At 42.2% G+C, this 12,980-nt stretch overlaps 1 protein-coding gene across 1 annotated transcript; it reads right to left on the reverse strand.

Moving 5' to 3' along the window:
* Window positions 1-1,572: 1,572 nt before the first annotated feature.
* On the reverse strand, window positions 1,573-12,980 carry MRPL35 (mitochondrial ribosomal protein L35). Its single transcript, XM_028122333.2, has 4 exons — window positions 12,898-12,980; window positions 7,084-7,273; window positions 6,289-6,433; window positions 1,573-3,373 (listed from the first exon to the last, which is right to left on the reverse strand). The coding sequence occupies exons 1-4, from the start codon at window positions 12,938-12,940 to the stop codon at window positions 3,185-3,187; spliced, it is 567 nt and encodes a 188-aa protein (XP_027978134.1). The 5' UTR covers window positions 12,941-12,980; the 3' UTR covers window positions 1,573-3,184.

Below are 12,980 nucleotides of genomic sequence, written 5' to 3' on the forward strand. Positions count from 1 at the left end.
TAGTGCTAGATTATAGTATTTGTTGACTTAGATATATGAGTTTTCATGTTAAAAGACTCCAGGAAATGCACAAGATTCCAAGACTTCAGACCTAAGTTCTGTGACTTATTAGCTATATTGTGGGTACTTTATTTAAACTTGTATAAGCTGCAGTTTCTTCAAATCTAAACGAGGGATAAAGAATATCCCCCCCAGGTACCTGGCTGGCTCAGTCAAGAGTATGAGACTCTTGATCTCAGGGTCATAGGTTTGAACCCATGTTGGATGTAGAGGTTACTAAAAAAAAAAAAGAAAGAAAGAAAAAATAGTATCTCCCCTGCAAGGCTGGTATGAGGATTAGCAGTTATGATATATATGCCCATCCCTGTGCTGGGACATAGTTGGTGTTCAGTAAATCATACTTTTACATAAATTACAATGCCATTTAGGTAGACTCCTTAATGTTTGGTTTTCAAACTATAAAATCAGTGTTGATGATAAGCCCTGCTACCCATAAAACAAAAATTATATATATGAAAATTCCCTTTGTCCGAAATCATGTGCCCTTCCATTTCAGTCCATGTCTGGATGCTGAGGTCTGGTTGCCAGTCCTTGTCTCTACCTCTCCTACCTCTGGCCTACAGGAAAAACCAAGGTGCTGAGGCCCCTATAACAGAGATCTTTGTTGTCCAAAGTTTCACTAGAGAAGTCATGGAGACAGTGGGAAAGTGGCCTCCTCAACTTCTTCAGGTACCAGTTCCATCCTGCTACCAGGGGTGAGTGGCAGAGTCAGGAACTCAGGGTTGTGAGATCAAGCCCTGAGTCGGGCTCTACATCAGCACAGTCTGCTTGTCCCTCTCCCTCTGCACATCCCACTTGTGCATACGCTCTCTCAACTAACTAAATAAATAAATATTTTTTAAAAAAATGATGTGGAAACTCTGAGAGTGGTTGGCTTCTGCCACCTCAGAAGTTATGAGGAAATGAAAATCAATCAAAACAGGATGCCACTGCATGCTTCAGTCTTACCTCATCTCAAATCCAATGTCTGTTCTTTATTAATGGGTCGCATAAACAGACATACAGGTGGCCTTCTAGTTTTAGAACCCTCTCTTGTCACCCCTTTTCCTTTTAAGGAACATGCACTGGTTTCAAGAAATTCTTCTAATAATCCTAGCCTGACTTACCACAGAATTTCAATTTGGTTATCTTTAACCTTATTCTATTAACAATAAAGAAACTTCATCTTATCATCATCGGCTACTATATTAAAGGATTTGAAGTAGTAACTGAGGCATAATTCTATTTAATACAGACAGTTCCTGACTTATGATGGTTTGACTTAGGTTCTTCGACTTTACAGTGGTGTGAAAGTGACATACATTTGGTAGAAACCATACTTTAAATTTTGATTTTGATCTTTTCTGGGGCTAGTGATACACAGTAGGGCACTCTCTTGTGCTGCTGGGTGGTGGCAACAAGCTGAGACTCCCAGTCAGCCACGTAATCACAAGGGTAAACAACTGACAGACTTACAACTGTCCTGCACAGACACACCCTTTCTGTTTTTCACTTGCAGTATAGTACTCAGTAAACATGAGACAGTCAACACTTTATTATAAAATAGGCTTTGTGTTAGATGATTTTGCCCAATTGTAGGCCAAAGTAAGTGTTCTGAGCACATTTAAGGTAGGTTAGGCTAAGCCATGATGTTCAGTAGCTTAGGTGTATTAAATGCATTTTCAACTTAGGTTTATTGGGATGTAACCCCATCGTAAGTTGGTTAAGATCTGTAATGGTTTTTCATCCAAAGTGCTCTGTTGTTTGAAAATGCTTCCCAGATGACTCTGATGGGATAGGTGAGAACCACTGCCCTAGACTTGAACCACACAGGGAACAGAATTTTCCTCAATGCCTCTCATCCAGTCCTCTTCAGGTGATCAATGCTTAGCTCTTGCATCATTTCCAAAATGATTGTTTTCCTTTAGTTTCTACAATGTGTCTTTGGAAAATGTTTATCCTCCAATTAAAAATATGAAATCCCAGGTGAGTAAACTAACTTTTAGGAAATACAGTGCCTTGGGGTGCCTGGGTGGTACAGTTGGTTAAGCATCCGACTCTTGATTTAGGCTCAGGTCATGATCTCAGGGTCGAGATCGAGCCTCGCATCAGGTTCTGTGCTCAGTATGGAGTCTGCTTGTCCCTCTTCCTCCACTTCTCCCCACTGCTTGCATGCTCTCTCTCAAATAAATAAAATCTTAAAAAAAAAAAAGAAAATACAGTGCCTTTCAACTCTTGGATAAAAAGTGTCTGCACCTCTAAAGCCTCTTCTATTTCATGAATGGGCATACTGAAAGGTTATTTCATTTACTTGTCTCTCTACAAAAATGCTGTTCCAATACACTAAGAACGCTTATGAACCCAATAAACCTAGAATACTAGACAGGTGTTGCCACCCCATGCTCCCCTCTAAGTGAAACTGCTCACATAACTATTTTTTGCTGCATGTGAACCTACTTATTAACACAACCAAGTGAGCCAGGGTGGGCTCCCGACACGGGTCAGTAACTCCTGATGAGACCTGGTCTTTAGTAAAAGAGACAAGCTGGCCCAGTTAGTCTCCTGGCACTTAGAGCCTGGAGAAGGGCTGAGGGTTAGGATGCAGAAAACAACTTGAGAGGCGCAACTCAGAGAAACTGAGTCACACACATGGCAGACCCCCAAGCCTCAAAATCTAGCATCTTCTGCTGCTGAGGCCCTCAGATGTGCCTCGGACTCAGGAATGCGGTATAATTTCTGTTCTTCCTGAGGCCCGGGGGTTAGTTGTGGGGGTGGAGGGTGGTGGTGAGATGGTTCCTGAGTTCCCAGGCATATATACTTAAAATAATGTCACACTGCTGGAGCTGAGTCTTCTTATACCTGCCCTAACTTGACATTCCTTGCAATTAAATAAGCCTCACTGGAACTAGTTAGGCCATTACCATTTGTTAAAAATAATCAACAATTTTAAACTCCTATTTCCCTGAACAAATTTGAAAATGTTTAATCCATTGTGTTAAAACTTTGGTAAGTTTAATGTTGGAACTGTGTGTTTCCAGACCAACTGGCACAATTTACATCAAGTTGTGTACTTATTCCATTTTGCAATGACATCATATACACGAAGATACATCTTCAATAGCTAGGAAGTCATAAAATTTCTGATCTATACTTTCAGGTTTGTCCGATCATGGTACTTCTGATAAGGATCGTCAGCATACCAGTTTCGCCTCTTCCAGAAAGACGTTGTCATTTTATCCAAGAGCTTACTCTGGGTTTTATTGCAGAACACAAATTCCCTCAAGCGCCTTTTTCTTGCAGCCGTCTTTTTCCATAATTTTTTCTTATAACCAGCCTGTTAGATGATATTATAAAGACATTCAAAACATGATGTTATATAGGAAACAACAGATATCTTCACCATTCATGGTTTATAGGCTCAGTGGGAACAAAGATGAGATTGACTGGGGCTGATATGTTTTTCAGAAAGATGTGATTCTCAGTGAGGGGTAGGTACAGAAAGCATGTGCAGTATGAAAAAGACATACTAATAATTTAATACTTGGATAAAAGATTATTTAAATTAAAACCACAGAGAATAAAGCCAAATGACTCTTTGTGGCAGGCAAAGTACAGAGTAATGATATATAATTATAATCACCAACTTTATATGCATTACCTTATTATCTCTTCAACAATCTTCAACAACATACTATTATTCTCATTTTACAGATTAAAGAGAAACAACCATTGATTAAAAAGTTAACGGCAGGGGCACCTGGGTGGCTCAGTCGGTTAAGCGTCTGCCTTCGGCTCAGGTCATGATCCCAGGGTCCTGGGATCAAGCCCCGCATCGGGCTCCCTGCTCGGCGGGAAGCCTGCTTCTCCCTCTCCCACTCCCCCTGCTTGTGTTCCCTCTCTCACTGTGTCTCTCTCTGCCAAATAAATAAATAAAATCTTTAAAAAAAAAAAAAAGTTAACGGCAGCAGACCGAGGTCACAGAACTAGTAAGAGTTCTTAACCACTACTCCACTATTTTTCCCAATGTGGAGGATGATGAAGGGCATTCCTGGCTAGTTGATGACGTTTATGTTCATTTAAGGGGACTAAGTATTACAAAGGCTGACAAAACCCAGTTCTCGAGTGTATTACTTAATTTCTTCCTTTCACACTAAGGACCAATTTCTGCAGTAAGTACTTTTCTAAGGAATAACGAATACAATAAAACCACTATTGGGAGTGATGAAGGAATGATGAACTCCTATGTTTAATCCAGAACTGCCGTATACACCATCCAAGCATTATTCATTTTGAAGAAACAATTTTTGAATTAGAAAAAAAGGATTAATTTCTGAAGAAAAATTAGATTGAATATAAAATCTACAATCATAGTCTGTTTAGATTACAAGAGACCTTAGGTGCCATCCAGGTTAATACGTGGCGAAAACCACACACAAAGTTACAGGGGAGAAGAGACTAGAACTCAAGCTATTGCTAAAAGCCCTGTGTCCTAGGGCACTACATTAACTGAACAAAACCACAGCCCTGGGCTGAGAAGACACCTTGGGTTTCTGACATGTCTTGGTGTCATCACTCTGACCAGCAACTTCTACAGTACAGTTATACTCAGAAATAAGGAAACGTTATTTAGAGTTATGGTTTTAAAATTCCAGGGATTAGATTTTTTTCTACTCCTTGCTTATAATTTAAATTGAAAGATTCAAACCCAAATCCCCTTATCTGTGTAATAATTTTGTAGTTTGCAAGCCAACCTGGGTTCTTGTGGATCTCTGACTTACAGCTAATTTGCTGTCCTGCCTATTACCACTAGGATCCTCTGAACATTATTCTATGGAAAGCAACCACTGTGAAAATGCTTGAAGTTTTATAGACACTCTCTAGGTTCAGAAATGGGAGGGAATAAAACTGTGCTGCAGAAAGTATTTTCAGTTCTTATACATTAATATAAATTAACCCACCCAGCTTTTTTGTTTTCCTCTTAATATTACATTTTGATGAAGCAGGACATTCTGTATATAGAATATTTTGGGGGGTCCTGAGCGGGGACTAGGCATGATTGGAGAATTTGATCAGGTCCTTTATAACATGCGGGTTTCAGGGCCCAATAAAAGGGATGTAGAAAGGAAGGCAAAAAACCCCACCCAGCTTATTTTATCTAGGGCCAGATGACGACCTGGAAATAATCAGTATGACAACAAGGGGGAAGAAATTTTCCAATGGTCCAAAATTCAGAACTGTTAACTGAATAACTCAGTTCAGCTACTTATGGATTACATGAGCTTCTATTTACTAGTGTAGCAAATGAACTACCGCAGTATTGTTCTGAAGGAGGAATGAGCTGAGAGTTCCAGTCAACCTTTTTACCTTAAATTTAGGATTGTTTATAAGATAGGAAATAATCCTTTCAACCTTTCAACTAGCGAAAGTCTTACCAATTAAATATTTTATTTTTATGGAGAAACAAATTTTGATCTTTAAAGAATCGTTTAACTTCCAAATAGTAAAAGGGAATTAGAATTTGAATAGTTATCAAAACTCAAAGGTGGTTTTGCAAAACTCTAGTCTTTAGCTGCTTTCTAATTATCAGCTACTCTGTTTCCAAGAATAAAGACGTGAGTGAAAAAGCCCACACACATGCTGAATGACGTGCTGTGGGAGAGGATGGAACAGTAATAATTTGTCAGAGGCCCTCTCAGAGGCTGTGGTCCCAGGCCAGAGTAAGTGTTAGGGTCCTGTCTGATACGGACCCCAATCATACACACTTACAGAGAAAGACACAGAGTTAAAAAAGTGTATGTGGGGTTAATATTCTGTCATAAAGACTAAGCCACCTAAAGAATCCAATCCAAAGCAGGCGGAAGAGCCCTTCAGCCCCTGATCTGAGCCATGCCACGAAGTCCCTGCTGAAGGCGACTGCCGCTGTAACACTCTAGACTTAAAGAGGGCCTCCCCACAGGCTATTACCTATGGGCGGTGTCACAGGGCTTCTGGTGATCATTAGATATGCCAGACATGTAGAAGACCTGTGATGAACTCATCCTACAGTGAGGAGTTTTGCCATTGTGACTGATACTTTGTTTTATGAATTCATTTACCTTAAGAGATGCCTGCCAAGCTGGTACTTAAGCACAGCACTGTAAAAGCAACTGGTAAACGGGAGGAAGATACATCAATGAACAGGCTCACTGAATTCTTCATTTTCATCTGCTCCCACTCCTTTTTCAATCAAATAACAGTGTGAAGACTCACCTTCCTCCTCAGCCACAGGCCAGAATGAAGTCGAAGAAACCTATAGACAACAGCTTTCACGGTCTTTCTTTTCCCTTTCCGTGAACTGAAGTACGTTACAGTTCTGACTGGTAGCTTCAGGACATTTGGAAGCAAGGGGGCCGCTCTAAAATATATTAAAAAAATTTTTAACACAGCAATAAGACTCATTAGAGGATAAAATCCATTTTTGTACTTAGAAATGAGTGAAGAGGTTCTACTGGAATAGAGCCAACTTTAATATACATTGTTACTTTAAATGATCCATGACACTAAGCATAAATAAGAATAGCCACTATCACCAAATTGTAAGCGTTCCATCAACTACCCCCTCAATCCCTATGAGAGAATTTATCCTATATATTTTAATCACCTGATTTCTTACCTGCCTGCTAGATTATCAAGTCTTTGAGGACTTCAGTTTATCTTTGTATCCTTTCTGCCAAGAACTGGGCACCCAGGAGTCCTTAACTAAATATATGTTGACTAAATGAACACCAGCCTTGCATGCCGAGCATCTTGTTCACCCTCCGCTTTGGCTGACAGCTTCCATCCAGGAAACCACATCTAGGACATCAGAAGCGTGCTCTGTTTGGCAGTCCTGCTGCTGGCACATAGGCACACAGGGATATCAATCATACTCTCCCACTCTAGCAGGCAGTCTACATGATAAACAGCAGGTAGGCAAAGAGTACCATCTGCTTCTAAGATGTCTTTGCAGGCAGGAATATTTTACAATTTTTGTCTAAGCATCCCGTTTACTGAAATATACTCTACCTGTTGAGGATTGCTGTAGTATGCCCACATGTCAGGTTTCTGACACATGTGCTAAGTCCGGGAGCAGAGGAAACAATTGGTGTCTGAAGAGAACTAAAATGGCGGGTGGACAGCGCAGAGCTGAGACAGGCATTCTGGACACAGTTTCGATAGGCTGAAGACACCCAAATGTTCAGGGGCTGGAAGACTCCTGCAGAGAGAGAGAAGCATACTTGTTTAATACGATGCTCCAAAATAGGCATCCAGACATTTAAAATCAATGTATCAAAACCAGGTGAGCAACAGACTCACCTGTGGAGCTTTTTACCAACTTTACTGGGGTATAACTTAACATACCACAAAATTACCCGTATGTGTAATTCAATGCTTTTCACTAAATTTAGGAAGTTGTGCAACCATCACCACAATCCACTTTGATGTGTCCTAGTTCTGTGTTCAACAGTAGGGAACAAAAATGTTTGTAACATTAAGTCCAGCTCTTATCCTCTGACGAGCCAGGGCTCCCCAGCATGTAGTGCAATGGCAAGGCAGAGCCAAGAAAGCTTGGCCACTGCCTGGAGAGGCAAGAGAGTGGCAAGAGGAGTCCTAAAGGAAACAAAAGAGGTACGTGAGCTCTCCTCTAGGAAATGAACAGGCCACAGGAGGAGGAGGTTGAGAGTCCACGTAGGATGAACAACATTCACAAAGGCAAGGGGGGCTGAAACAAACTCGTGCCTGGAGCGGGGCTGGACCTTCCAGAGGCTGAGCACTGCTTGCCTGACAATATGGAGATGCCTGGGCGCGGCTCAGAAGGCACCTCATGGGGTTGGGGGTGGGGAGGGTCTAGATGCATCGACCCAGTGCAGTCCTCTTTACCTATTCTTCACATTATTGCCAAAGTAAGAGTCCAGGGCTACAAAGCAGAGTCACTCAGGGCACTGACTCGACTCAGATTCTGAGCCTAGGGTGGGACTCAAGAATGTGCACACTGAAAAAGCGCCACAGGATGATGGAAATGCCCCCAAACTGGATTGTGGTGATGGTTGCACGACCCATTAAATTTACTAAAAATCATCAAATTGTACACATAAAGCAGGTAATTTTATGGTATGTAAATTATACCTCAATAGTTGCTTTAAAAAAAAAAAGTTCCACAGATGAGACTGCAGTTCAGCCAGGGCTTAGAACCGCTGCCTTACTCTCCGTTGCACTGATTTCACGTAACAAATGAGGGGCAGTGCAGTGTGGGACTGGGGTGCTGGTGTGAGAGTCAGACTGCGTTCACCTTCTAGCTCAACTACTCACTAGCTGTGTGACCACTGGCAAGTTACTGAACCCTTCTATGCCCCAGTTTCCCCAAATTTAAATAAGGTTAGTCATGGGGAGGTGACAAGAATTAAATGAGAGAAAACATGAAAAATGCTAGGGAGAGCACTTGGCACAGAGAAATCATTTAATGAATGCTAATAGCAGATAGTAAAGAGCAGAGAAATGCTTAGCAAAAATGGTATAATGTTAACAGATGGCAGGAGAAAGATTGAATACTTAAAAGCCCTATTTTGCTTTTCTGTTCTCCATTGAAAATAACAATTTTCAGGGCGCCTGGGTGGCTCAGATGGTTCAGCGTCTGCCTTCGGCTCAGGTCATGATCCTGGAGTCCTGGGATCAAGCCCCGCATCGGGCTCCCTGCTCCTTGGGAGCCTGCTTCTCCCTCTCCCTCTACTGTTCCCCCTGCTGTGCTCTCTTGCTCTTCAAACTAAAAAGGGTAGTATAAACATTAATGAATGAGCTGAAATCCAAGATTCAGGAGACTGTCGAGAGCCCCTCTGGGAACTTGGAAGTGAAATTCTCTACTGCAAGGCATTCAAGTTTCCAGGTATAAGTAACTTATATTTCAAAGAACTGTAAATATTTGGGCGCCTGGGTGGCTCAGATGGTTGAGTCTGCCTTCGGCTCAGGTCATGATCCCAGGGTCCTGGGACTGAGCCCTGCATTGGGCTCCCTGCTCAACCAGGAGCCTGCTTCTCCCTCTCCCTCTGCAGCTCCCCCTGCTCATGCTCTCCCTCTCTGTCTGTGTCTCAAATGAATAAATAAAATCTTAAAAAAAAAAAAACTGTAAATATTTGCAGACGTGAGTACAAACTAGGAGGTAATCTTTGAAAGATTAAGTGAATTGAAGAGGAGGACTGTAAACAAGAAAATGTCCCAATTTTCACAAGGTCATCAGAACTTGGTGTCTTGGGGCACCTGGGTGGCTCAGTTGGTTGAGCGTCTGCCTTTGGCTCAGGTCATGATCCCAGGGTCCTGGGATGGAACCCTGGGCAGACTCCCTGCTCAGCAGGAAGCCTGATTCTCCCTCTCCTGCTCCCCTGCTTGTGCTCTCTGTCAAATAAATAAATAAAATCTTAATAAAAAAGGGGGGGCACCTGGGTGGCTCAGTCGTTAAGTGTCTGCCTTTGGCTCAGGTCAAGATCCCAGGGTCCTGGGATCGAGCCCGCATCAGGCTCCCTGCTCAGCGGGAAGCCTGCTTCTCCCTTTCCTACCCCCCCTGCTTGTGTTCCCTCTCTCGCGGTCTGTCAAACAAATAGATAAAATCTTGAAGGAAAAAAAAGAACTTGGTGTCTTGGTTAAAACAAAACAAACAAAAACCCTCAAATTCTGAGAAACCTCCCCTGAAGGAAGTGAGCAGGTAAGAGTCTAGAACATATAAATGGGTAAACTACAGACTCATTTGTAGGGGAAAAAAAAGTTAGAATGGATAAATAAACAGGAAGTGCACACACACAAAAATCTATATTGTCAACTGGGAGTGAACTGTTCCTTAAAAAGAACTTCATTTTTTGATGCAGTCACTAGCCTGGGAAATCATGGGAATGTCTAGACACAGTGTAGCCTGATTTTAGGAAGGCATGTGAAAGGTTTCTTTATATTCTAAAGAAATAAATGTGGGCAGGATAATAGTACAGTTACATAAATTCCAAGCTGACTAGAAACTATCCCCAAATTAGCTGATTGCTGTTCTGATCAAAGTCTTTTCCTGGCTCCCTAATTGATTATATTTTCCTCAATTTTTACGAAGGCCCTGAAGCTGCATAAAGCATGTTTGTCAAATCTGCATAAAAGCAAAGTCCAAAGACTATCTGGACTCAAAGTGATCTTGGTAAAATGGATCAAAATTAACAAGACAAAATCCAGGATAAATACACCGAGGTTAGAAAAAATGAAGGAAAGGTAAATCTTGCTTGATAGCAGTTCCTGGGAAAATGACTTGGGGGGCCTTATCCACCATACCCTCAGGTGGCCCAAGCTGTGATTTAGCTTGTAAAAACTGAACACAGCCTAACTCAGAATGTGTTGACAAAAGGGTAGCACACAAATCAAGGGCAGTAATTAACTGCTCCTTCAGTCTTCTGCCCTGTTTGGGCATTTTAATACATACTGGCATTCTCTAAACTCATTCTTATATGGAGAACACAGATATTTTAACAAAGAAAGTGACACAAAACCAGAGTTTTGAAGGAATAAGAAGAGGCACAGGGAAAAGGGAGTGTACAGGTGAAGAGTGAAAAAAGATGGTATAGTAGGTTTGGGGAATTACAAATAGCTCCGTGTGGCAGGAATCAAAACAATGGGGAGTGTGGAGAGAAGCGAGTACGACTGTCTAAAGTAGTGGCCTTCAAACTTTTTTGATCCCATACCCTCTAAAAGTATTCTGAAAAATTTTGTATGGGGCTCAATTCCACGACCCTGAGATCATGACCTGAGCTAAAATCAAGAATCGGTTGCTTAACCGACTGAGCCACCCATGCACCCCTATTTTTTAATTTTTTTAAAAAGATTTATTTATTTATTTGACAGAGAGAACACAAGCAGGGGGAGTGGGAGAGAGAGAAGCAGGCTTCCCACGGAGCAGGGAGCCCGATGTGGGGCTTGATCCCAGGACCCTGGGATCATGACCTGAGCCGAAGGCAGACTTTTAAGCAACTGAGCCACCCAGGTGCCCCACACCCCTGTTTTTCTTAAAACACTTATTTATCTTAGAGAGGGAGAAGGAAAGAATCTCAAACAGACTCCCCACTGAGTGTGGAGCCCCACTCAGGGCTCAATCCCATGACCCTGAGATCATGACCTGAGCTGAATTTGAGTCTGATGCTTAAGGGACTGAGCCAACCAGGTGCCCGTGGGGTGATTTTAAAAAAGCACATCACTTTCACAGTATCAGGCAATGCTGAATATATACATATTCTGATTCAGCAATTTCACAGCCAGTTTTATAAGGATACACACAAGCACATCATAGAGAAACTCTTGCACTCATGTGCCAGGACACAAAGAAAATCAGCTTTGGACCTAATCGCCCCAAACTGAAAACAATCAAATGCCCGGCAATCCCAAAATGGAGAATTGTGGGGTGGTCGAATAAGAGACTATTACATAGGAACAAGAAAGCCCTACAGCTACACCCAAAATGAACGAATTTCACAAAGTAAAAGACACGAGAGTACATACTGTGTGATTCCATTCATGTAAAGTACAAAAACAGGCAAAACAATATATTACTTAGAGATGCCTACATAAATGTTAAAACTAATTAAAACTATTACAGAAAAAAGGACAAGATAACAATGAAATGAGGCTACTGTTTATATTTAGCAGAAAGAGAATTTTGATTAGGAGAAGCACAGTGAGATAGAGAAGAGGTTCCTGGTAGTGTTCTGTGTCCTGCCTTCGGTGTTATAGGGGCGTTTGCTTTGGAGTGAGTGAGTGAGTTATTTAGTTATTTAGCTAGTTATTTAGTTAGTTATTTAGTTATATATTCATGGGAGACAGAGATAGTGGCAGAGGGAGAAGCAGGCTCCCAAGGAGCAGGGAGCCCAATGCGGGACTCGCTCCCAGGACCCTGGGATCATGACCTGAGCCGAAGGCAGACGCTTAACCATCTGAGCCACCCAGGCTACCGGGGGGCGTTTGCTTTAGAGTTATTTAAGCCATTCATGTTACATACATTTTTCTTTGTATGTTACATACATTTTTTCTTTGTATGTTACTTTCACAATTAAAAAATACCCCCACATAAACATGCTCTTCTGTAACAGCTGGAAAATTTACATTGTAGCTTTTTTCTTTATTCCTACTCTTCCTACACAGAATTTTATCCTAATTTATTTCGTGTATAACTAATTTACTGATAATTTTATCACATTTAAATAATATTTTTGCAAAAGTCCTTAGAGCGAAGGCAACTTAATTTAATTGCCCTCACTCCTGTCATCTCCCTCAGTCGAGAAATCCTTATGACTGCCCCCGTACCGGGGACTGAGTGAGCAAAAAACACGCCCCGTTTCCTGCACATTGTGTGAATCTCATACATACAAGCTTGCTGGGTGCCAGGCACTACGCAGGGCTCTTTACAGGCACGAGCTCATTTAGTCCTTAGGTAGATGGTGTCATCCCCGTTTTAGAGCTGTAGAATCTGAGGTTCAGAGAAATTACTTTTTCAAGGCCAAAGGTCATGAGTGGCGAGTTCTAGCCTCTAAATGAGAAGGTTAGCAGGGACTTTTCTCTTCTCCTTCGCCCCCCTCCTCCCCAGTCCTGGTCTGTTTTCTAGGTAAGGCGGAACGGCCAGGAGCCGGTAAGGAAGCGGACACCGGGGGACATCCAGGTCCACCAGGGTCCAAGATGCGACCCGCCGAACACAGGCAGTCCCGGAGAAAATTCGGGACAATCCCCTGGCCTTTTTTTTTCCTGTTAACCTCCACGCTAAACGCCTACTCCATCCTGCACCAGTTCCGCCTTCTGTGAGGGGATAAATCGAGCGCCTCGCTTTCCACTGACCTGATGCTGCCCTCACGGCACGAGCAAAGGCAGCGACCGCCATCTTGCCACCCCGCCCTACGGCAGCCGCATTGGGTCTAAAA

The sequence above is a fragment of the Eumetopias jubatus genome, unplaced genomic scaffold, assembly GCF_037043125.1.
Source record: "Eumetopias jubatus isolate StellerSeaLion01/CBP00866 unplaced genomic scaffold, mEumJub1_p1.0 scaffold_9, whole genome shotgun sequence".
Lineage (NCBI taxonomy): Eukaryota > Metazoa > Chordata > Mammalia > Carnivora > Otariidae > Eumetopias > Eumetopias jubatus.

Bases quoted from the DNA above. Each gene is read 5' to 3' on its own strand.
- MRPL35 (XM_028122333.2), bottom strand. From the start codon at position 12,940: ATGGCGGTCGCTGCCTTTGCTCGTGCCGTGAGGGCAGCATCAG. The intron at 7,274-12,897 runs GTCAGTGGAAAG...CTCTCTCTGCAG, and splicing joins TGCCGTGAGGGCAGCATCAG to GAGTCTTCCAGCCCCTGAAC. The intron at 6,434-7,083 runs GTAGAGTATATT...AATATATTTTAG, and splicing joins ACTACAGCAATCCTCAACAG to AGCGGCCCCCTTGCTTCCAA.